The sequence below is a fragment of the Natrix helvetica genome, assembly GCF_964273705.1.
Source record: "Natrix helvetica genome assembly, chromosome: 2".
In the NCBI taxonomy this organism is placed as follows: Eukaryota; Metazoa; Chordata; class Lepidosauria; order Squamata; family Natricidae; genus Natrix; species Natrix helvetica.
Genome location: NC_138552.1, coordinates 228,153,992 through 228,179,923, shown reverse-complemented (window position 1 = coordinate 228,179,923; position 25,932 = coordinate 228,153,992). Strand labels below are relative to the sequence as shown.

At 38.6% G+C, this 25,932-nt stretch overlaps 1 protein-coding gene across 7 annotated transcripts in view; it reads right to left on the bottom strand.

Annotated features, from left to right (window-relative positions):
- BIRC6 (baculoviral IAP repeat containing 6) overlaps positions 1–25,932 on the bottom strand; it is a 153,986-nt gene that overhangs the window by 97,691 nt on the left and 30,363 nt on the right. For 3 of the 7 annotated variants that reach the window (XM_081943436.1, XM_081943438.1, XM_081943442.1), the window contains exons 11-26: positions 16,381–16,530; positions 15,686–15,911; positions 14,367–14,527; positions 13,533–13,661; positions 11,941–12,072; positions 11,537–11,715; positions 10,118–10,248; positions 8,161–8,322; positions 7,918–8,049; positions 7,498–7,595; positions 6,292–6,439; positions 5,226–5,359; positions 3,883–4,029; positions 3,095–3,282; positions 1,073–1,387; positions 584–683 (exon numbers count right to left, since the gene is read on the bottom strand). In XM_081943436.1, the coding sequence (XP_081799562.1) occupies positions 584–683; positions 1,073–1,387; positions 3,095–3,282; positions 3,883–4,029; positions 5,226–5,359; positions 6,292–6,439; positions 7,498–7,595; positions 7,918–8,049; positions 8,161–8,322; positions 10,118–10,248; positions 11,537–11,715; positions 11,941–12,072; positions 13,533–13,661; positions 14,367–14,527; positions 15,686–15,911; positions 16,381–16,530 (2,532 nt within the window). The remainder of the gene's footprint in view (positions 1–583; positions 684–1,072; positions 1,388–3,094; positions 3,283–3,882; positions 4,030–5,225; positions 5,360–6,291; positions 6,440–7,497; positions 7,596–7,917; positions 8,050–8,160; positions 8,323–10,117; positions 10,249–11,536; positions 11,716–11,940; positions 12,073–13,532; positions 13,662–14,366; positions 14,528–15,685; positions 15,912–16,380; positions 16,531–25,932) is intronic. The other 4 variants (XM_081943437.1, XM_081943439.1, XM_081943440.1 and 1 more) reach the window with 3 other exon arrangements.

Genomic DNA, 25,932 nt, shown 5'->3' with positions numbered 1-25,932 from the left:
ACATTTAATGTGCAAATCTTTTCAGTTAAAATAAAGAAATACTGATCTTGCATACACAGAGTTTAATTATACAACTCTATGGATTTTAAAGCAATGTCTAGGCTACATAGCAAACTTCTGAAATTGAGGGAAATAGAAAAATCAATTTGTTATAAAACACCAACTAGAATATAAATATAAGAATCCCCAAATCACCCTTTGTGCCTTGGTCATACTTATACAGCGGTACCTCAGTACTTGTCTTTAATTGGTTCTGGGAGGATGAGTACCAAATAAACCATGTGACTTACTATGTGACTCTTCGTTTTGGTGGGACTTCCTATCTGTCCCTTTTTTAATGTCAGTGACCTTCCGTGTATGGCTGACTTCCTATTTGCCCTCTACAGCTATTCCCCACTTCCTTTTGCACTACACCCAGTACCAAACAAATGATGAGCACCAGGGTCAACATTTTCATGTCAAAATGTGTAAGTTTTGAAGCAGTTGAGTACCAAGGTACCACTGCATCAGCTTTGGAATCTAGTTATTAGATATTCAAATCAAATTAACCTAGAAAGAATTAACCTACAAACTACTATTTTACCTGAATGCATTCGCTCTATAATGATAGACTGATGAGGAGGTGGCTGAAGAAAATGTGAAGCGTGAGATATGGCAAGAGCAAGGCCAGTTCCAAGTGGATTCTGAAAAAAAAACCCTGATCAATATATAAATACATTGTATTTTGGTATTAGTCACTTGCTACTGCACGTGCAAAAGTAAAAAAGAGCAGACTGAAAACTCATGGTTGAAAAACTGATCACTCATACTGTATACGAATTAGTTTTTAAGCATACCAATGGAAAAGTTCAAAGCATTTACAAGCTATTTGCACTAGCTTCCTTATATGGAATGTAGGTTTAATAGATTTGGGGCTATTATATAAGAGGTTTTAACAAAACTCCCTGTCAAAATACACTCTCAACTCTTAGATAAAAGGCAAACTACCAAGCAGTCAAAATAGTTCCTGTCATTAATGATCGTTAGATTGGAATTTATGAAAGCTCTTTTTCTTTTCTTTTTCTTTAGTTACCGTTTTGGACTTGTGTGCATTTTTGTTGTGTGCAGAAAGGTTAACTGGAGGTGGATCAATGACTGAACCCGGAAAAAGCTGTGCAAGCTCTGCATTGATAACAGCAGAAACTGCCTCATTAGGTGGTGTAAGAGGCGGAGTCATGAACAGGGGGGTTGTTTTAGGAGTGGGTGGGATGACATCCGACGGATGAATGAAGAACCCTGGGGCTGCTACTGAGTTGGAAGGCACAGAGTTGTGAACAGGACCAACTGCTGAGGCTGCTGCAGCAGCTGCTGCTGTTGTCTGATGTAGTTTGGCTTCCAGCTTTGCTTTCTGCAGGGGAAATAAAAGCAGCATATGTACTGTAGGCTGGTGCTGCCTGTGAAGGCAGTAGCAATTAAAAGCATTAGCAATAAGCAGTATGAACAAAACAAACAAAAAAGCAAACAGCTTCAGCTTTCATTTCACACACCAAAGGTTTTTATCAAAAGAATGCAAAAAGGAGCACAAAAAAGTGAACAACAGTGCAAGAAATGAAAGTAGAACATGTCAAGACTCACCTAATTTTTTTTTTACTGAACTTGTCTCTTAGAGGTAACCTGTTGCATAAACCATGCAAGCTGAAGTTGTCCAGTGCAGCCCAATTGTCTTAAATATATTTAGTATAACTACATTCAATAGAATATTATATCTAAGAATGAATGAGGCTGAAAGCTTAAATCTAAATGTAGTCAAATTCCTTAGTTCACACATTTGTAAACATCTAGAAACCCATTATGTTCAATGGGACAACATCCTTTCACTGTGAATATGTTACGGTGAAAGACCGAAATCTGGTGAATGTCGACATTCACCGGTGAAAGACCGAATATTTCATTACATTGTTTTACATTCGGACCTTCACCGGTGAATGTCGACATTCACATAGTCACTTGGTGTATGTCCGAAAATACCCTTATCCTCTCGACACCCTTACCCTAATCCCCTTACCCTAATACCTCGGCTCCTCGCTTCCTTTTAAGCGTCTTCTTAAGGATCGCAGGTTTTTTTTAAAAAAACTCCGCGAATAGAAGACGCTTAAAAGGAAGCGAGGAGCCGAGGTATTAGGGTAAGGGGATTAGGGTAAGGGTGTCGAGAGGATAAGGGTATTTTCGGACATACACCAAGCGACTATGTGAATGTCGACATTCACCGGTGAAGGTCCGAATGTAAAACAATGTAATGAAATATTCGGTCTTTCACCGGTGAATGTCGACATTCACCAGATTTCAGTCTTTCACCGTAACAAATACACCCTGAAATTCTTATATTATGTGTGATGGTTCCTTCATATTAAAAACATTAAAAACAAAAAAATTTGCATATTCAGGGAAGTTCCATTTTAACAACTACTCAGCGTAGGAATGTGTATTACAAAAATCCGTTAAATGCAAAAGCACCATATAATCTAAGTCAACACAGATATCCTAAAATTAATGTAAATTTAAATGCTTCATCCAGGTTGCTTCGGATGCAAAGGATTTTCTGAAGATGTTAAGGCTGAAATTTGCTAACAGAAGATTCTCGAGTTTTGAGCTTGACAAGCACAGATTAGAATGGTTAAGATGGACTGAACACACACCTTAGAAGGAATAGAATACAACTCTGTATCTTTTCCCAAGTGCAATGAAAAGAAGTTTCTGTTTTTAAGGCTCTTAATCAAACAGCAACCTATTTGTTTCTGTTGAAAGAAATCCAAGTACATTTTCCGTCTTTCATATTTTTTTCATAATCCAAAATAAGGTGGGTTTTTTTTGAAAATGGGACAATAACATATATAAGAATTTTTTTTATGCACCAATAAAAAGCCCATGTGCACTTTGAAGGCCAGAATGTATGTTACATTCTAACCTGTTACTAAAGAGGTACTTTTGATAGTTATGCCTGATTTCTTTTTGATTTCCTTTCTCTCTCACAAAGGAGAGAGACTTTCTGCAATTAAGGGAACCATTCTGTCAGCTTTTGAAGTTTAGAGACATCATGAAAGAGATGGCCTCCAACCTGTTGCTGAAGCTTCAAAAGCTGCTGCTGTTTCTCTTGAAGCACCTGGAGCTGCTGCTCGGCTGAGGCCATTGCATGAGAGAGAGACTGCAAAGCTACCTGGGCTGCTGAACTCAGGGCTGTCGAGGCTTCCCCTACTGTCCCAGATGAGAGGCCTCCAACTGCTGGTGTAACCCCAAAGGTACTCACTGGCATGAAACAAAAGAAACAAAAGAAAAAGACATGTATGAAGAAAAGCAAGACACAAAGTACCCTGTTTCCCCCAAAATAAGACCTCCCTAGATAATAAGCTCAATTGGGCTTTTGAGCACATGCACTAAAATAGGTCCTCCCCTGAAAATAAGCCCTCCCCGAAAATATTGCAGTACAGCAGCAGCCACGAGGTGACCATGCTTGCCACCTCCTGCACCTCAAAAATAATAAGACCTTCCCGAAAAAAAGACCAAGCAGGAAACATGGTATTATCTTGAAAACAGTACACTTTGGGTAATGAGCAAGAAATCAATCTCAAAAGGAAAATAAAAAGTCACATACGATCTAATTTTTAATGGAATTTTGATTCAACATTCATGGTGCAAATAGGAAAATCAAAATATTGGTTTCCAAGGCAGTCAGATTTTTCTCATCATTAAATTAAACCTTGAATTATGTGACTAATTACAATGTGTTGATAGCCTTTGTTTAACAATTAATAGCTCAAATTCATTGTAACTTTCTTATTGGAAAGATTATATCAGATTACTAATAGTTTGGTTTACATAGAAAAAAGTAATAAAATATATATATACCAGTAAACGTACTTGCATCGTCCCTTTCTATTCTTGTTCCATCACTAGTTGAAACACAAGTAAAGTGTAGAGGTTCAACTTCTAAAAGTCCAGTGAGGGAAGTAAAACTACCTTCGGCTGCTGTACAATTACTGATTTTTCCATTCCCTGAATTGGGGAAAAAAATAGCATAATTCAGTTTACTCATATTATAACTAGAAATAAGTTTTGATTTTTGATTTTTATTGCTATCATGCATGCAAAATGTGGGGGGAGAGAAAAATAAATAAATGACTAACTACTCAATCCAAACAAAAAAACCAAACCCCTATGTATGTAATTAACACATATGAGAGAAACATAACTTATAAAGCTCAATCCTCGCTTCCATATCTCAGTACAACTCATATGGCATGAAAACACAAAGAAACCATAGCAGAAAGAAGTACCATAGAAAAATAAGCAACCCCTGGTCTCTTTTTAACAGCTAAAATGACTTCCACACACAATTGGATCCTTTACATTCAAAATTTTAAAACAATTTAACATACTTGTTTGTATGATTGGTCAAAATCAAATTTATCAGGGATTTTTTTTTTCAAAGAATGAACTGGGATTCAGCTCAAGCTTTCTCTGAAAATGGAGGGGAAAGAATCGTCTCCAATTTTCCTACAGTCCTAACCTCATTTATTCTGTTTTAAGAATGCTGCACAAAACAAGGAATATATTTTGTTTCAAGATAAAACTCAACAATTCTGTCAGAATGTTCCATTGAAATCAAACTCAAAGCAACTAGAATCTTTTGCTCTAATATAAAAAAACAAAATTTGTTTTTCTTGGGAAATTCCAAATATTAATTTTAAAATTGCTTCCTCTGATCACAATGCCACTAAAAACAGACCAACTGTTTGTGCTGATCTCAGAATATTCAAAATTGTCATACTGACATTTTTATTGACATAAAAAAATTATACATATTCCTAGAAAACCTCAAGAAGAATTCCTAAAGAAACTCAAAATTGCCTTGCCTGGATTCTTTTGGGTATAAGATGACATACAAAGGACCTCTGTCAAGTTTTTAAGACTTGGTTATAACATCCTGCACTAACAGAGTTCTAGATGTCCTTACAGATTCTGTATCCCACATGGCTCAAAGGCTAATCTAATCTGAAAAAACAACAATTTCCTTGTAGCAATGCAACTCTGTTGGAAACATAGTTCAGCCTATTTTGAGGAAGTTGATTTTTTTTTCAATGACAAATTGCAACATGAAGATTATATAACCATGTTGTTGCCAAAAGCAAACAATACAGACTATAAAAAAACTTTTTGACTCACAGTTACAAGTGGATACATGGGCTTACCTGAGAGAACATCAGATAAATCAATTTCATCTGACTGAACGCCAATGCTGCTATTATATATATTCTTACACGAAGAACCACTCATTTCCAAATCAAAGAGCACCGGATCAAAAGGTGAACTATATAATCCATACCTGAAAAAACAATGTAATGCAGGATACTAGGCGATGTGAAGAATTTGGTTAATGGGATAAAATCAATCGAATATTTATAGCTTTAAGGATATCAATGTACAAGACTATTAAATATTTTTCTCAAACCTTTAGCATTTTAAGGAACAAGAAACTGACATTACCATCAAGTATATTCAGCAAATTGTTATTTAAAAACAATGCAAACACAAAACAATATGCCTAATATTATTTATTTCAAGACCAAAGAATAAGTACTAAAAGGTATGAGTTTAAAAAGTTCATCACAAGGGGTCCAAAATGTAGCAGTTATGGGTGTTGCTTGGTACATGTAATACATGTAATGCCTCATGTTAATACCTCTTCTTTGCAAGCTACAGTTCATTAGTTACTAATGGGCTTTGGTGTATAAGCAAAGATGCTGGTTGTCATTAACAAAGCCTCTGGTACAAGATCTGGGTATTTGCAGGATTGCCGTTTCCAATGATCTCTGCCAATCCAGTATGGATCTGACAGTGCACACATACTTCAGCTACTGTATATTAAACAATGTCATACCCATGAGATAGGCCTTCTATGTCATTGCATTGCCTTTTGAAACAGCAATTCATTCCAAGGCCCTTATGACCCCAGACCTATCCTTTAAAAAAGCCTTAAATAGCTGGCTTGTAACATAGGCATTGAGCTAGGACATTATTTTATTTATTTTTATTTAGCAAATTTAGAGACTGTCCAACTCACTCTGATTATGTGATGATGCCACTTCTGACAATTCTGCTTAATTATTGTGTCTCCCCCCCTAGTTTTATTATTGTTCTTAACTAACTAATATTATTTCATTTCAATCCGTTATAAACACCCGTGGTGAGTTGTTGATGAGTGGGTAACCTTAGCAAGTAAATGAATAAAAAGTGATGCAGTTTTTCCCTTGTTACCTTGTTTGAAGGAGTGCTTCCATGGGTGTTAATCGGTCCTGTAATTGTCTAGAGACTGCAGTTAACAGGGAAGCACAAGTAGTACTGCAGCCAGCTAAATCTTCATCTTTTACATAATTCAGCAAAACAAAATACCAATACACAGAACCTAAAAAGAACACATATAGATGTTCAGCCTTAAGTAGATAGAAAAGCAATCTTTAACTATATGTTTACAAACACCTACAAAATCCATTCAGTAAAATTCCATGGAGATTCTCAGTCATCCAGGTCATAGCTGTCCCAAAGATGATTTTTCAGGAGGCAGCTGGACTTTCTTTTTGTTTGAAGATATTTCGCTTCTCATCCAAGATGCTTCTTCAGCTCTGATTGGATGGTGGGGAATGGAAGGATTTATATTCCTTGCAGGCAGCTGGTCATTTGCATTCCTTTAGAGAAACGTCTTCAAAGGGAAAAAAAAGAAAGAAAATCCAATGCCTCCTGAAAAAGCACCTTTGGGACAACCATGACCTGGAGGGCTGAGAATATCCATAGACTTTTAGCTATGCACTTTGGGATGAACACCCTTCGAATGGTGTGCATGAACGGATTTCCAGAACAATTGCAGACTACAGGAACCATTTGCACTTCAGTTTGTGATTCAGACAACACAGGCTCATCCCCAACAGCCTGCTCCTGTCTTCAGTAGTGAAGGGACACAGGGCAGAAAACATCCTGCAGCCAAGAAGGCTCCACACCCACTTGCAGGTGACCCTGAGGACACAGATAAACCTCCAAGTGGTCTCAATGACTCTCTAAAAGAATGCAAACAACCAACTGTCTGCAAGGAATATAAATCCTTCTATTCCCCACCATCCAGTCAGAGATGAAGAAGCTTCTTGAATGAGAAGCGAAATGTCTTCAAAGAAAAAAGAAAGTCCAGTTGTATCCTGAAAAATCACCTTTGGGACATTCAATAAAATATTCCGTCAATCAATTTTAACAGATTGTGGTAAGTTTGCATTGATACCTATTCAGGCAGTATTCTTAGGTTATATTACTCTGGGTGTATGCTTGTAACATTAACATACACACAGAGTAGAATTGACTAATAAGTGAAATGCAAGATTAGTATTAAGACAGAAAAGAATATCAAACAAAGAAAAACAGGTAGAAAGTATCAGAAGAAACCAAGTTTGATTCCAAAAACAAAAACTTTAATCTTACCTCCAGTTGCAGCTGCAGGTAAATAAGATATATTGCCAAGCAAAGCCTTCAGAAGGACCGAGCTAAATCCTTGTTGACTTGGTTCAAATTTCCCATTACTATAAAAATATATAATTAATTTTATTTTAATATTTTATTTTGTTCCTTGACAAACATTATTCAGGTGTTTTGTTTTGCTTTGTTTTTACATACATAGGTCTCAGCAGAGAAAGGGCTTAATCAATGTGCAATCCAATTTCTATCTATCTAGAAATACTAAATTTGGTGGAAATGGCTCCTACATAGACCCAGGATTGAGCTACAAAATATTAATTTTCTCTATAAAAGATAATCTATGCTAACATATCTTACATTATGTTAGCTAGCATATTCAAATAAAAGAAAACTTTAAGCTGAAAAAAAACCAGGTTACATTATTACCTTATGCAAAGAGCTAGAAATCGTGCACATTTATGTGCTATACTTCGCCCTGCTTCAAAGAAGCATACTCGAATTATGTGGAAGAGACACATCCTTGTTTTTGACAACAAACTCTCATTTGTTTCTCTTGAACTGAAACATTAAAAACAAAAGCAGACTTTACATCTCAATCATTACTTTTGAGTACATTTCTAACAAAGGTAAGAAATCTGTTAAGGAGTCCCTTTATTTATTTATTTTTACCTCCCTGGTCCATTGGATTGAACTCCTGCTAGCCAACACAGGATATCTAATACAAGACTTTGAGCATGTTCTGTCACAACTCCATCTTCTGCCTTTTTGCAAAGGCTGTTAAGAAGTCTTTCATGAAATTCCGAAAACTGCAACATGGCACACCTCTGAACTCTAGAAAAGAAACAATATACAATAAGAAAGAAGGAAGTTAATCAGTGAACTGGGGGTAAACTATTCTTGCTTTTGATTATAGCAGTGTTAAGGTTTTTCAAGAAGGAAGAAAAGAAGCTTAGGGTTTCTCTCTAATGTGGTTTTAAAAAGTCCCGAAACTGCTTCTTAACTCTTCGATTTGAAATTCAAAACTTGTCTTGTTATAGAAATCCATGTTATTTAAACAACGTGCTGAAACCACTTGATTAGATACAAATAATGCTCAATTTACAACCATTTGTTCAGCAATTGTAATTATGATTGTGCTGGAAAATGAACTTATGATCCATGCCCAAAGTTACAGCTTTTGCAATGTCCCTGGGTGTCACAGGATCAAAATTGGCAGCTCACCTGCACTTATGACTGCATGAGGGCTGCAAATCTGGCCTACATGGGTGGGTGGGTGGGAGTTGCTACAGCCCTGCAGTCATAAACACTGCTAGGCTGGGTGGGGAAGCTGAGGCTTCTAAGGGCAGCTGTGATTTTGCACCAAATTGCAGCACCCCAACTCGCCTTCCTACATTGAGACTTCCCCACCCCCATGGCACCTCCACACTTCCTCCACTTACCAACCATGATTCTTGGGTGATGGTTGCCAGGAGTAATAGGATTGAAGTTGTTAAGCAACTGATATCTCACTTTACTTAGTATTCTTACTTTAATTAGTAAAGTGAGCACGCTGCTTAGTAACTGAAATTCTGATCCCAATTGTGGCCATAAATTGAAAACTACTTGTAATTTGAAGATGACTATGGCCATTAAGTTTATCTTCTAGTTCAACGGGAAAAAGAAGCTAGGGTAGAAAATCCTAAGTGTGCTTTTTCTATTTACTATTTTAAAAATGCTTAATTTTCTAAAGGTTCTGTTTTCATCAAAATGTTCTACTATACTGCTAGTCCTCAACTTACAACTTTTCCTTTTGTAACTCTTCCAAATTATAACAGCATTGAAAAAAATGACTTATGACATATGGTTTTTACACTTACAACCATTGCAGCATCCCTATGGTCATGTGATCAAAATTCAGGCACTTGGCAACTGGCATGTATTTAATGACAGATGCCATGTCAGGGTCATGCGTGATCACTATTTCTAACCTTTCAGGCTGGATTCCAACAAGCAAAGTCAATGGGGGAAAGCCAGATTCATTTAACAATCACATGATTCAATTAATAACTGCCGTGATTTGCTTTACTAGAAAAAATATATCCTAAAACAGGACACAATTCACTTCACTGCCTTGTTTAGCAATGGAAATTTTGTGCTCCATGTTGGTCATGTCAAGCACCACTTGTAGAGTGAGCCAGTTTAGTAATTAAAGTGCTGGACTAGGAGCAGGACATTCTGTTTTTTTAGTCCTGCTTTATGCATAAAAGCCAACTGGGTGATTTTGATTCAGTCACTCTGTCTCAGCTGTAGAAAGGCATCAGCAGAAAAACTATTCAAAATGTTGTCTGTAAAACTACATGGGCATGCAAGTATAATTGTCAAATCTGACTTGAGAGGAAAAAAGTTTTGTTCTAATTAAGATTTGCCATATATTTTAAATTATTTTAATTAAATCTAAATTAAATTAAACAAGTTAAAAATTAAATCTTTATTTTTATATTCAATATAGTTAGCCTGTCTTATATATTATTGTTTGAGATACAATGCAATTCAACATAATAATATCAATAATGCATTAACCTACATTCTTTTTGAATGCATGTTTAAAAATGTATTTATGAAATATACTCACTGATAACCAACTAACCTTTCCTTTGAAATAGATGTTTTTTTAAATCTTCTAATCGTTACAGAGACTTCTTGCAGCAAATCACATCCTCTTAGGTTGTCAGATTTTCGTGAGGAAGTACTGGTTTCTGCTTTATTAGAAGACTTGTCCTGTTTTTAAAAAATAACAACTCATGAATTTGAAAAGTCATACTCTGGATGCATACAAGTATTTTTCATTTTGCCAGAGTATGACATTTACTTAAATTATTATCAACTAATACCAAAACGCATTTTCTCAGAATTTAAAAATCTTGCATTATATAAAAATCTGAAACATCAATATAAAAGTTCTACTATGTTCCTCAATATGTAAGCATATTATACATTATAACGTTCTTAATAATTCAAGCATGAAGATAGAACTATCAAAAATTAAAGGAGAGGTAGAGAGAGAAATTAGTATGTTGCTTATTTTATCAACTACATAAGGGGAAATGACTAGAAAACAATACAATGATATCAAAATTTGTTCCATGTCCTACATGTTAGGCTTGCATATTATTTTAAACTAGGTTCAGCAGTTAAGAATATTATCAGGAATATCAGATTCTGACAAGTATAATGATAATATTTGTATGTCATACTAAGCATGTTAGTGTGTTATGAACACACTGCAATAGCTCCTGCATTTGTTTCCTAGCCTCTTCCTGCCTAACCAGGAATGTTAGTTTGAAACGTCTATTATACATTAGATTACAGTAAAATTGCTGTGTGGAGGTTAGAACAGTGATTAATTTTGATTATGGATAACTCTATTTTGGAGTACACAAATAAGATCAGACAGTTCAGATCAGGACAAGTAGCTATCCCACTATCCCTTAAACCAGGAGTCTCCAACCTTGGCAATTTTAAGACCTGTGAACTTCAACTCTCAGAATTCCTCAGCCAGCTTTTAGTGTTTGGATATTTTTAGCCAAAGGATTAAAAGTACAGGTTCTTTCTGACTATGTGACTGGAAATAGAACAAATTCTAGAGATATTCAAACAGAGGCTGAATAGTATTTGTCAATGGAATCTAGTGGATCTTGCCCTGAGCAAGTATTTGGATTAAATGATTTCAAGACCACTTGATTCTACGGTTTTGCTAATGGATAATTCACCAGGTACCGTATTTTTCGGAGTATAAGATGCACCTTTTTTTCTAAAAAAAAGTGTGAAAATCTGGGTGTGTCTTATACACTGAATACAATATTTTTGGCCTCCCAAAACCCTGCCCCCTTTGCAAAAATGGCCGTGAATAGGAGGCTTCCAGAGTGCTCCTGGGGGCTGGGGAGGGCAAAAATGAGTGAAAAATGGGCCAAATTTTGCTCATTTTTGTCCCACAGGAGCATTCTACAAGCCCCCTAAAGGCTATGCATGCCCTTTTTTTTGGACAAAACATATATCATTTAAATACCTTGCCTGCTGCAACTTTTGCTAAAAGTGATGCAAGTGAATGTCCCTTGTTATTTTGAGGTTTCAGAGATGGTATCCTTAAAACAGGCCAGATTCCCCCATTGCAGATTTCCTCTGTTACTCTGTCATTCACAGCTTTCACATGGATTAAAAATGAACGGTATTTGCCACCTGCCATGCCTAGAATAAAACAGACATAAGGAAAATAAATTAATTCTTGAAAACTTTTTATACATGCTCACAGTAGAAACAGTTATCGACCAACTTTTTACCAGAAAAATATTCACATTTTAAATGTCAGGAATCAATTCTAAATATCAGGTCTGTAGCTAATCATTTAAAAAAAAAAACCCATCACACACATTTTAGATTTTGTTCCCCAAAATATTCTGCCAAGAGTATTACCTTTTACAAGCTTTGGACTTGTGAGTGTCAACATTCCAGCATGTCCGGATAAATCAAGTCCAGTAGCCAACCATACAGGTCCACACAAAATATCTTCTTTATGATCCTCTAAAAAGGGACATAGCCGTAGGCCTTTAAAAAAGTATAAAGAAGTAAAATTACACTGATCATAGCAAACAACTTTATACATATATAAAATAATTCTTTTAAAAGAATAACATTGAAAGTAGGGTATATTCTTGAAAAGCAAACTCTTGACTCACTTTGCTTTTCTATTTAATGTTATTTTTGTAATCTATCCATCTAAAAGAAATTATTTTATTTTAAAAGTTTCATTTCTATTTTTCTTTTCATAGTTCATTATAAACAGAACTGTCTCCAGTACTTCCATGATTGTAGTTTGTACAATCATGGAAGTATCAAATTTCTCTTTTAAATTTATCATTCATGAGCCTAATGCTTTTAGAAAGTTACTTCTCTTATACCAATTACAAAATTAACACATTTGTCTCCAATGCTAGCAAGTGGCCTTACATTCAATTTATAATGCCTCCATGATTATATTTAAGAGCTAGACATTCAGTTTATACCAATGTTCATTAATTTATTTTAAAATTAGGAGAAACTAAGATCTCCCTGGAAGATTAGCATTTAAATGAAGTGGACGGCTTCATCCATTTCCTCCTCTAACTAGACATTCAAATTGCAATTGTTATACCACTAAGTAACAACAATTCTTCATGCATCAATATAATACGGAAATATAAAGCTTCGGGACAATATGTGCAAAATTTTATTTCTAGAACTTCATTATTGTTGCACTGTTTTTTTGTGATTATGTAGCAATTTATCAGGATTTGCATTCCTTTCAGTGGGACAAGTCTGTCAGAGAAAATTATTCTTCAAAGTTACCAATTTATCAAACAGAAAGTAAAACTTGGTGGCATTTGTAATCTGACTACTGTAATCCCTTCCTGGATTGTTTTCAAGGAACCAATAAGACCTTCCATTCTTCCATTCCATTCTTTTGATGTTCTGAGTTACAGTAATGTCTGATGGTTCTTTCTGCCAAATAGTGGCACTTGGATGAATTGTTTATGGAAGGATTTCTGAAATTCCAGTATTTGATTACCAACTATGATTATCAGAATAAATGTACAGTAATAAAATTCATTCCAATAAATTCATTCATATTTCAATGAATGAGGTAAAGCAGATTTTAGTCAATAAAACCAGTAATAAGCAGGATCCCAGAATAAGAGAAACTAAGTTTATTTAGTTACTTAATTATGATTTATATAATTTATACAGCCACTGTTCTCAAAAATGTACAGGGTTAAAACCAAAGAACAAAATAACAATTAATTAATTAAATAAATGAATATCTTAGCAAACAAACATCTCAACTAACAATGTAACATACATCCAGGGCTTAAAAACATTCCTTTTTCAATCAGTAAAGACAAGCACTAGAAGAAACTATTAATGGAACACAGAAACAAACGTTCACTAGACTTCCTTCTAAAACTTATCTAGCAAAATTCTATGCAGCAAATCTATTTAAAAGAATGTTATACTTCAGCAAAACTTACACTGTGACTCTTCTACATCCATGTTTTGCATTTCTTCATTCAAATCATCCAACCCTGTTTTTCCATTTCTTTCCATTTCATGATGAGCTGGTGATAGAGGAAACGTTATCTGTCTATCTACAGCTGCTTCTGGGGAACAAATACATAGGAAAAAACACTTTCAGATTTTTTAAATTAGCACAATCTCTTTTGGAGCATAATTTTGTTACATAATATGTTGTGAATGTGTTATAGAAACATTTTAAAATATTTTAAAACACTCATGAACCTTGAAACAATTGGTGCTTGGCATTTCTTGGCTTTGAGTGGTACCTCAAGACCTATGCTCTAAGAATGATGCAGGGCAAGGGTAAAAATTAAAATAGATTTAATTACTATTACTATGATCACCAATGCCAGTGGGCTTGTGGGGCAATTATTAGCAAACTGTTAGATCTGAGAAATGGTAATTGCCACATTCTCCTCAATCTTAAATTTCACAATATTCTTGGTTACTTAAATAGTATCAAGACAAATATATCATCTGTAAAATGCTAATAAAACGAAAATAAAAAAGGATTGTTTAAAAATAGAGTATCAAAATCAAAATTAGCATTTATAGCATTTCCTCATTCTTAAAACAAGTAAAAATATTTATTGAAGGAGATACTATCTCATTTTGACATGCAGTGATACCTACTGCTCTCTGAACTTTTCACCATGGGACACTGTTCAGCCATTAGATTTCATTTCATTTGACATTGCTTTAATATGTTCAAGCTACTGATGGCTTAATAATGCCATTTTGAAATATATAAATATTACTGAAGGCAAATTGTTCAGTTATTTTCTTACCGTTAACTTTCCCTAAGCCAGGAGCTTTATTTTTCAATAAAGTCACTTGAATCTGTGGAATGTTTGTGATACTTGAATTCAAAACAAATTTGAAATCCACATGTCCCACCATACAAGCCTTTGGCAAAACCAGTTCAAAGACATGTTCATCCCAGCTGTTGCTACAAAGAAAAAAATGAAGAAAATAAGGTTCAATGAGATAAAAAGCTCCAATTTATTTTCATCTGTACAATAAGAAAATATGAATGTTTACAACTTTCCCATTTCTCTATTTTAGTATGAACCTAATTTTTAAAGTCTATCTAATTCAGTAACTTAAGATACAATAACATTTTCAAGTTGAAATATCTTTAGGAATGTATAGAACATTTTGAATTTGCACTCATTTTGATTAAAAATGCCCAATTTCAAATGTTTTACACAGCATGCTTATGTATGTAAAATGGTCTGCTCATTTTGCAAATCTTAAAAAAGTATCTTAAACTCAGAGCACTTCTAAAATGAAAAGCAACATGCTAGCATACATGACATTTTGAGTTGAAATGGTTCAAATTTGAAATGTTTGTATACCTCTAGGACTGTGATGGCGAACCTATGGCACGCGTGCCACAGGTTGCATGCGAAGCCATTTGTCCAGGCACGTGAGGCGTTGCCCTGCCAGTTGGCCATTTTTCGCCCTCCAGAGGCTTCAGGAGCTTCCCTAAAGCCTCCGGAGTGTGAAAAACAGGCCCTATGGGCAAACCGAAAGTTTAGGAATGTGCTTCCGGGTTGCTCATAGGGCCAGTTTTAGCCCTCTGGAGCCTTCAGAGGTCTTCAGGAGGCTTCAGGGAAGCTCCCCCCCCGCTTTTGGCAGGTTCGCTATCACTGCTCCAGGACATCGTTCCTCCATATAGATGTAGGCCATCTGAAACTTTAGATTTAAAACCAAGTTATAGAACGCATCACCTTCCAGTTTTTATATGTAATATAATACAAATGAGATCCAGTTTATTCTAGTGGCTAACGCACCAGGCTAGAAACCAGGAAACTGCGAGTTCTAGTCTCGCCTTAGGCATGAAAGCTGGCTGGGTGACTCTGACCTACTTTCAATCCAACTCACCTCACAGAACTGTTGTTGTGATAAAAACTGAATGAGGAAGGAGTATTAGGTATATTCACAAGCATGAGTTACTTATAAAAACAATAAAGCAGGAATTTAAAAAAATAATAAACATAAAAGGCGGCTCCTACTAGGGAATTCCATTTATAACTCAAAGATATCAGGATATTCAATGTTTAAATAAAGTAGGGAGGCAAATGTTCTCTCAAAAATGATTTACCTATCAGTTTGCAATTTCCAAGTCCGGGTATGTTGAGCTGCATCCCCATGATGCTGCTGGTGCAAATGTTGTGGATGTCGTCTTTGTTGCTGTTCTTGTTGCACTTCAACCCAGCATGGTGGAACTGTAGCTGAGAATCGTGGTGTCAACGTTTCAAAACGAGTAAGCTCTACTAAAGATGTCAAAGTTTCAAGCGAGAAGGGCTGGTCCACCAGAAGATCAACTCCTGTTTTTTAATTAGAAAACAAAAAGATGTTTAAAAACATTTACCGTAATCACAAAAAACCGGTAGTTTCCACAAGAAGCTACAGCACTTTTAAAAATATTTGTCTTTTGGTTCAGTTACACTAGAACTAAATACACACACATATTTCATGGCACCATGTTTTCATGCACGTTAAGTTACAGAGTCTCTATTTGGTATTTAGAAATAAAACTGATTAGCCATCTGCCGCTGGGAAAAACAATCTATGAACATTCTGGTTCAGGTTTCAATATTCATTTTAGTTTGGAAAACACATTTTTGCAAAAGTAACATACATAAAAACAGATGAGGATTTTTGCAGCAGGTAGGCACAAAATAACAAAAAAAAGCATACTGTTCATTTTATATGACTTTAAAATGGTACTGTATTGTGTTTCTTCAATCCAATAACATACCTTCTGAAAACATGAATGTAAAATTGAAGACTTACCTGTAATGCCTGGACTTGAAGGATTAGATAAAGGCTTTGTGCCTTCTGTTAATTGCTCCGTCACTTTAGACAGAGATGCATCCACAAGAATATCAGCTTCATCAACATCATCACAAGTTCCTCCAATCTGGAGAAAATGAAGTTCTCCACCTAAAAGAAAGAGTTGAGAATTTAAATGGAAGTCCACAACAGTCCAAATTAAGCACATGCACGCACAAACTCATTTTGACAAAGTGCTTCAATGGACTGTATTTTCTTGGGCAAGACAGATTTACTTCAAATCAGGTTTTGAGTATGTTGTTTGGCACTGTAATATTCTCCTGTGCGCTGCTTGGAGAGTCCAAGCATGGGTTAACACAGCCTAACTGCCCTAGGACTGACTGAGTTTTTTCCTTGACCACGCCCCTTTGCCTCTGGCAGGTCAGTTTTAAAAACTCAGTCCGCCCGATAGGACTGTTGCAAGGGAGTTCTCCAGTTTAGGCTTTTTGCTTGGACTCCCCACATCAGCATTTAAAGGAATTCTTGACCATCTCAATTTGGCATCAGCTAAAAACCTTCTTGACAGCTCAGGAGGTCTGATATTCATCGTCTGCTGCAAGTAAGCCAAACGAGGTAGGCTTGAGGCTTGTCCGGCTCCAGCCGGCGAGCGGAAGCGATACGAGGGACAACCAGCTGTTTGGCGCTGGCGGATCCTTGCTACGAAGCCGCGGAAGCCTGTTTCGGACCCTTTGGGTGTCCTAACGGCTTCCAAAATCTGCCCGGCAACAGCGGCGGCCATTTTAGACCTTTCGCGCCCTTTTTTCCACTTCGGAGAGGGTTGCCTTGGTTACGGAGGCTGCGCGCGCAGCGGCGGCCATTTTAGAGCACCAAATTGCCTCAAGTTTCAAACGGCAGCAGCTTCAGACCTCGCGGTCAGACCTCGACAGTAATAGCAGCAGCAGCTACTTTTAGTGACTGAGAGGCCTTGTCCGGGGCTCCGGCAAGGCCGAACGTCTCGAAAACAGCCGTCTCGCACTCCAAGGCAGGGATTTTGCTGGCGGGCTTCCCTTGCCTATTGCAGCTACCGCGGACGTTTTGTGGCCGTCTGGCTCGTCCTAGCGGTGCCCTCCAGACGCATCCAGCCTTCCTGTGACTTCTGAAGAACAATGGCAGATGAAGGTTTGGAGGTGCAGGCTGGGCCCTCTTCCAAGAGGCCCAGAGTGGAGCCCCCCCCAAAGGAAACAAGGGAGGGAGAGGCAATCCCAATAGATCCCCTTCCCGAGCCTCAGGGGATTTACCCACCAGTAGGGAGGGAACCCATAGAGGTCATACCTCGCAGGCCCAGAAAACCAGCAGGTCCACAGATCAAGAGGGGGCATGGGCAAGGCCCCATTCTCCCCAAGGGAAGGTTCAGGATCAGGACGCTCCCCACCAGGATGGTTCACCTCCATCAACTGGGGGGATTTCAAGGGACTCCTCCCCAGATGCCTCATGGGGCTATCCAGACTCCCCCAGTTCTTCTGTTAGGGAGGAATTGGAACCATACCAAGATATATTCCAGAGGGAGGAAAGGAGAACCTCCAAGGGCTCCAGGGGGATGCCCAAAAGAGGACAAAGGTCCCGCATTATCTGCTGAGATGAAGGAGGTCATAGCTAAAGCCATCTCCCAAGGAATAGCAGATGGCCTCAAACAGAAAGAGACTGGTTCTTCTGGCACTCCTAAAGCCAGGGCAACCCCTGCTCCTATAGGAGACCAAGCCCCTGCTTCGCCTGGCACATCTATTGCCATGGAGGACACAGGATTAGAGGAGGGGGAAATAGATGATTTCGAATTATCGGAGGATGAGGATCTTCCTCCTGATAAACCGGCCTTTACAGGGTTATTCAAACCATCCCTGTTTAAATCCATCCTTCACAAGGCCATAGCAACCACTGAACTTGGGCCCACTCCCAAGAGTGCCTCAGCCACCCCTCCTCCCACTAAGGACCACAAGGAAGGTTTATTCCAGGAACCTTCACCAACCCAGGAACTGATTCCTGTTCCGGACTTATTCCTGGACGTAGTCCAAAGGCAGTGGGTCCAACCTGGTACCCTGACCAATCCCAGCGGGGGGGACAAATCCCTCTACGCTGTAGAAGACAAAATGGATGAGGTGCTGAAGTTGCCTGAGGTGGATGCCCCGGTGGTCTCTCTAACTTCTACTTCTAATCTTCCAGCAGATTTACTCGAAGGGCTCAAGGCCGAGGACAAACGCTCAGAGAAGGCGTGCCACAAGACACACCAGGCGGCTGCCTGGGCCATTAGAGCATCCACCTCGGCATCATTCTTCACCAGGGCTTCTCTTCTTTGGCTAAGACAACTCAGGTCCAAACCTCCCTCAGCGGGTTCTAGATGGCGGCATGACATCAATAAGATAATAACCGCCGTAGAGTACTCAGCGGATGCCTCTCTCAATGCGGCCAAATTCGCATCTAGGGCCTTGGCATCCAATGTGACATCACGTCACCTGCTGTGGCTCCGCCACTGGCAGGCTGATATGAAAGCCAAATGGAAGCTTGCTTCCGCCCCATTTAAGGGAGGGCAACTCTTCAGGGAGGCCTTGGAGAAGTTTGTCATAGAAACAAAGGACAAACGCAAAATTCTCCCGGCCACCCTGAAGAAAGCCGAACGTAAGGGTTCCGGTTCATTCAGGAGACAGCCCTTTAGAGCGCAGGATAACTTTCAAGCTTCCGGCTCTAATTCTTCTTATCAGAGACCATTTCCCCAGACAGGAGACAGGGGGCAGGACAGAACAAATTACGGGTCCAGAGGAAGGCAGCAACAACAGCATTCCTTTCGGAAGCCATTTCGTGGGGGATCCAATTCCCGACAGTTTCGTAGGGGGAAGTGACCATCACAGGAATCCTCCCATAGGGGGTCGGCTCCAGATTTACGCCGACAGGTGGGAGGAGATAACATCGGACACTTGGGTCCTCAACACGATCAGGAAGGGCCTAGTGCTGGAATTTTTATCCTTCCCTCAACAAAAATTTATTCGTTGTCCCATCCCCAAGAATCCCCAAAAGAAAGAACTCATGCAGAAGGAGATCCTCCATCTGCTCGAAATCAGGGCCATAGAACCTGTTCCCAAGGAACAGAAAAAACGAGGATATTATTCCATCCTCTTTCTAGTCCCAAAGAACTCAGGGGGGTGGAGGGCCATCTTGGATCTAAAGTGCCTAAATCAGCATCTGGCATACAAAAGGTTCAAGATGCAGTCCCTCCACTCCATCCTGGCTTGCACTCGACAGGGGGATCTCCTCACATCGATAGATTTGAAGGAAGCTTACCTCCATGTCCCCATTCACCCTGCCCACAGAAGGTTCCTGAGGTTCCACTACGACGGGAGGCACTATCAATACAGGGCCCTGCCATTCGGCCTCTCGTCTGCCCCCAGGACCTTCACCAAAATCTTGGCAGTGGTGGCGGCCCACCTCCGAAATCGACCGATTCGACTAGAGTGTTATCTAGACGACATAATAATTCATTCTTCCAACCAGAATCAGGCCCGAAGGGACGTTCAGGTGACCATACGGACTCTACAACACCACGGGTTTTCAGTGAACCTGCAGAAGAGTCACCTAGAACCGACCACCCGAATCCAACATCTCGGCGCCATAATCGACTCCGACTCCTGCCAGGTATTTCTGTCTCCAGACAGGATGGCGAACCTTCAGAACAAACTTCGTCTATGCAAAAGTCCCAGGTCAGTGCCGATTTTACAACTATCCCAGCTCCTGGGCATCATGATCTCCTGCCTAAAGGTAGTTCCCTGGGCACGGCTTCACGCAAGGGAGCTGCAATGGTTCCTTCTGCCAATGCAGAGATCAAGGGACAGCAACTCGCTAAGACGCGTGAAACTACCGCCAAAAGTACTTCGCTCCTTCAATTGGTGGAGCACAGCGGCGGTCAGGAAAGGGTGCCTCTTCAAGGAGCCCGAAAGGCTGGTTGTAACAACAGATGCCAGCCTACAGGGATGGGGAGCGCACTGCCAGGGACATATTGCGCAAGGCAAATGGACACAGAGGGAGGCGGCCCACAGCATAAACTGGCTAGAACTGAGGGCCGCTCGCCTCGCTCTACGTCATTTTGCGTCTCAGATTGTGGGCCATCATGTACTGTTGTTAACAGACAATGTTGCCACAAAGGCCCACATCAACAGGCAGGGAGGCACGCACTCCAAAAATCTCATGCAGGAGGCGGAACTATTGGGCAGATGGGCGGAGCGACATCTGGAGTCCATAACAGCGGACCACATATCGGAGACGAGCAACCAAGAAGCGGATTGGCTGAGTCGGCAGACGATAGACCACTCAGAATGGCGGCTGCATCCGGACATCTTCTCTCAGATCGTGGAGAAGTTCGGCAAACCGCAAGTAGACCTGTTTGCAACAAGCACCAACACACATCTGCCCCGCTTCTTCACTCGATATCACTCGCCCTTAGCGGAGGGGACGGATGCGCTGAGGAGCACTTGGCCCTCAGGACTCCTGTACGCGTTCCCACCGCTTCCTCTCATACCCCAAGTAGTGACCAAATTACTGTCAGAAAAGGCCGATCTAATCCTAGTGGCCCCTCACTGGCCCAGGAGGTCCTGGTATGCGGACCTTGTCAGCCTCTCCATCCAAAGACCGTGGAGGATTCCTCAGGAGCAGATCTCCCTCAGCCAAGGTCACATCAAGCATCCAGATCCCCAGTGGCTACAACTAGCCGTTTGGCACTTGAGGGGGAACTCCTGAGGAAGCAGAGGTTTTCAGACAAGGTCATCAGAACTATTCAAGCGTCCAGGAGACCTTCCACTACTAGGATATACGAATATACGTGGAACGCTTTTTCATCTTGGTGTCAGGACAAGGGTGTGCAGGACATTTCAGCTTCAGTGCCAAATTTGCTGGAATTTCTCCAAGAGGGTCTGGACAAGGGCCTCGCGCCCAACACGCTCAAGAGGCAGGTGGCGGCACTATCCACCATTCTTACCTGTAAATCTGCCAGATCACTTAGTCAGCACCCACAAGTAAAGAGCTTCCTCAAGGGGGCGATGAACATCTCTCCTCAGGTGGTTCATCGATATCCCTCCTGGGATTTGCCATATGTCCTGAAGGCCTTAACGGGGGCTCCCTTCGAACCTCTCAGGAAGGCAAGCCTCCATCATCTGACTATTAAGACGGCCTTCCTCATAGCTATAACATCGGCTCGCAGAATTTCTGAATTGGCTGCGCTGTCTGTGAGGGAGGACCTGTACATTATTCATACTGACAGAATCATTCTGAGACTTGATCCATCTTTCATCCCAAAGATGAATACTCAATTTCATAGAGCCCAGGAAGTGATCCTTCCTAATTTTTGTCCAAATCCAGTACATCAGAAGGAAAAAATCTGGCATAAATTAGATGTAAGAAGGACAGTCAAAATTTACATCAAACGATCAAAGGAATTTCGGCGTTCCGAATCCCTTTTTGTTTCCTTCCACCCTGGGTCCCTTGGTCGCAAGGTTTCGTCCCACACAATTGGACGTTGGCTGAGGGCTTGCATCAAGCTGGCCTATGAGGCACAAGGCAAGACTGCACCACGCAGAGTAACCGCGCACTCAACGAGAAGCGCCGCAACTTCAGCTGCATGGGCGACCCAGGCATCTATCATAGACATTTGCAGAGCGGCCACGTGGGCCTCGCCCACGGCGTTCATCAAGAACTATAAGATCGACACCTTTGCCTCGGCAGAAGCCTCCTTTGGAAGACATATATTACAAAGGGTTGTGGAGGCTACAAAGGACAATGACTCGACCCGCCCTGGGACACAATAGCTTGGGTATGTCCCATGCTTGGATTCTCCAAGCAGCGCACAGGAGAAAGACCGTTGGCTTACCTGAACGGTCGTTCTCTGGGCGCTGCGGGAGAGTCCAAACCCACCCAGGGTTCGAGAATCCAGAACTAGAAATCTGCAGAGACTGGTTGAAGACGTCCTATTGAACCTTTTGTTTTTAAAACTGACCTGCCAGAGGCAAAGGGGCGTGGTCAAGGAAAAAACTCAGTCAGTCCTAGGGCAGTTAGGCTGTGTTAACCCATGCTTGGACTCTCCCGCAGCGCCCAGAGAACGACCGTTCAGGTAAGCCAACGGTCTTTTCCTGATGGGATGATCTTTCTTTATTAAATGGAGGAATCGTGATTCTTCTGACTCCCTTGAGTTTTGATGAGCTGTTCTTGGAATACCACTGGCAGCAGTTTCATTGTTCTCATGATGCTTAAGAACTGTTGTTCATTTCCTTGGACATTCATTCCTTCAGGTTAGCAGATGATAGTTTTTCTCCTAATCTACTTAATATCTATATAAAACACTTGGAGAGTTATGCAGAGGTACATTCTGAGATATCAACAAAATATGATACCTAGCTCCACCTCTATTTTCTAATAATTTCAGATGAGCCACTGGGTATCCAGAAGAAACACATTAAAATAATAATGATCTAAAAGATGAAAATAAATCTATACGGAGGGATACTTGCTGTCCCTCTAAGTGGAATTTAACACAATCTTAAAATGCATCAGAGTTAAGTTTGCTGTTAGATTCCTTATTGCTAGGATGACTTCTTCTAGCTTTTGCTAGCTTTTAACAATCCTTACATCCAGAGCTGACTTGGTAAAGGAACTAGAAAATTAAAACCAGTTCAACATAGAACAACATGATAGCAAGAATATATAATCTATACAGATTATAATCTATTCTATATTTTATAATTTACAGTCTACTTCCAGTCCCAAATCAGTGTGGTGATAAAGTATCAAAAATATAATAAAGATAATAAACAATTTAGGAATAAATTGAGGAATGTTCCTTAAAATAACATGCTCAGATTTTAAAATCATGTTCAGAAAACCTTTGTTAGGTTTCCATTCAAAATAAGGAAAGATGACAAATATGAGCGGAATAGTCCTTCCAGTACTGGTCATTTCCTGTTATTCACTTCCTTTAATTTTTCACAATACAGTACTATCATTCTCTAAGTTGGTTTACTTTCTATTTTATTCTGTCTTCTTTTCTATATTTATTTTTAATATATATCTGGTAGTTTTTCTTTTTGTTAGAAATCATCCTGTTTGCAGTGAGATGCTCTATAAGCATTAGATTTTCTTTAATAGTTAAAAAAAATAAAGCTTTCAACTACTATTAGCTAAATTGAATTGAATTTGAATTTATTAGATTTGTTAGGGCACTAACTGGGCACTAAATCACCGTTGTGTGTGTGTGTGTGTGTGTGAGGGAGAGTGAGCGGGACAGCACAAAAACCCTATGATGGTGTATGAATAATGAGCTTCATATTGGAAAAATTCAAAAGATATTACTGACATTAGATTGGACCTGGCTGACATACTGGATTGGAACAAAATAATTAATTTGAGACCTAAAGGTATCAGGAAAGGGAAAAAATAGAAAATACTAATTTAAATGGAGATCTTATCTCAAACTTGAACAACAAACTACCAGATTTATAGCTTTCAAATAGATGAAGAATACATCCTTAGACTCATCGGAGTTCAATGAAATGCAAAAAACAAGAAATATATAGTAGCAAGATTTGTAAATAGTAGATAAAAGAAAAAAATGCAAAAAGCTTGTGAACTTAAAAAGATAAATTGGGGTGAAGATAAAATGTTACTTTTTCATGATATTAATCCTGCTATGTTACAAAAAAGAAAGGTCTTCAAATCTTTAAGAGATTTATTAAAAAGACAAACAAAATTTAATTGATTTTTTTTTCAAGTCAACCACAAGAAAAAGAGATTATTTCTCTGATCCCAGAGATACGCTATGCAATAAATCTACATAAGGCTTCATGAAGAATTAAGAAAGAACAAACTTTAAGGTTTGAAAAATTCATATAAGTAAAATTATGAGCTGAAGATTTGACAATGGGATCCTTTAGCTTAGCAGACTCATATGTCCAGCTGCTTCCCTGTTGGAAAATTTGGAATTTATGGAACAAACATTTCTTCCCTTAAATAAGAGAGATTGTGCTAACTTGTATATAGTTTGTGGTATATTCCAAGCCTTTTTTTCATAAGAGATAACAATTGCAGCCATTAATTACTATTATTGATTTAAAACTAAAACAACATTGAAAGAATAGGCAACACAAACTAAAATGGAATTAGTTCAATTGGACGTAGACTATTTCTTAAAACAAGTAAAACAAATATAATGGGAATAATCTGGAAAATCATTGTTTTCTCAAATGACATATTTACAATGAAGTAAAATAATAACTCTAATAAAAAATTCCTTGGGAACAATGCATACCAATTATAGTGGAATTAATTTTCATTTTTTTAGACATAGCAGGCAAACAGACTATTTTTTTGGAAATATCTTAAATCTTCCAATAATTTTAGATGTACACTCAGAGGAATTGGCTGCATCCTTAATTTTTTTTAGGAAATCTAGGATATTATTCATAAAATGACATTTTGAAAGGCCAAATCACACCTCAGGGTGGTGAAGACAGGATTACAACCAACTGAATAATAATAATAATAAATAATAAACAGCAAACTACAATTAAGGTTTCTAAAACTCAAATGTTATACTGTAACCACAGACTTACATAGACATAGAAAAACCACAATAACAAGCTCACTCAACTAATACAACATGGAATTTATTAAAGTTGTCCTTTATTACATTTAATTTTCAATCTGGTGTTGGAACCCTTGGCATGGTTTACAAGACAAACTTGTGAAATTAATGGAATATGCTAGCTGAATCTAAAGGGAAGCTATTGTTATATGCAAATAACATTCAGGGTTTTTCAATGAACACCACTGCTCTCTATCTAAATTTGTAAAAGTTGCAAAGATTTCATAAAATAAAATTAATTAGAAGTCAAATATAGCTAATGGTTAAACTATTATTGTTTTGTTTATTGCCCAGTTATTTATTACCCAGAGATTATTATTTCCAGGAAAACATACAGTTTAGTTGATAAGATTGTTTTAAAAATGTTAAAAAAATATCCAGATGAAAACAGATAAGAAGACAATAATGCCCTTTAGGTCTGTGGGGAAAAAATGTCATAAAAATAAACAGATTTTTATTTTAATCATATTGCTAAATTAATAGTTAATATTTTATGAATGAATTAAATAGCCAGGATTTTTGGTTAAAAGTGTGTTACTCTTATGACAATAGTAGTTTTTATCTTCTTCATTTTAACCAGTATCACTGGGCTTATCTATTAACCTCAATTATGCATTGGAATGGACTTAATATTGAATATGTGAGCATGGCTTAAAAGTTTGATTTAGTGTTCTTGTAATTTTGGAAATCTTGGTCACTAATTAAAGTAGGAATTTGGTTATATTTCCAGCACTGAAAGCAGTTGTTAGACATACCTGGGCTCTGCTGGGTGGAAAATTTAAATTTGATTTTGCTTCTTATGAGAAACTGACTGAAAATGGCTGGCAACAGATTTAAAAACAACAGCAGCAAAATATCATGGTAACAATCATTACCTTTGATCAGAAATGTAAAGTTTTAAA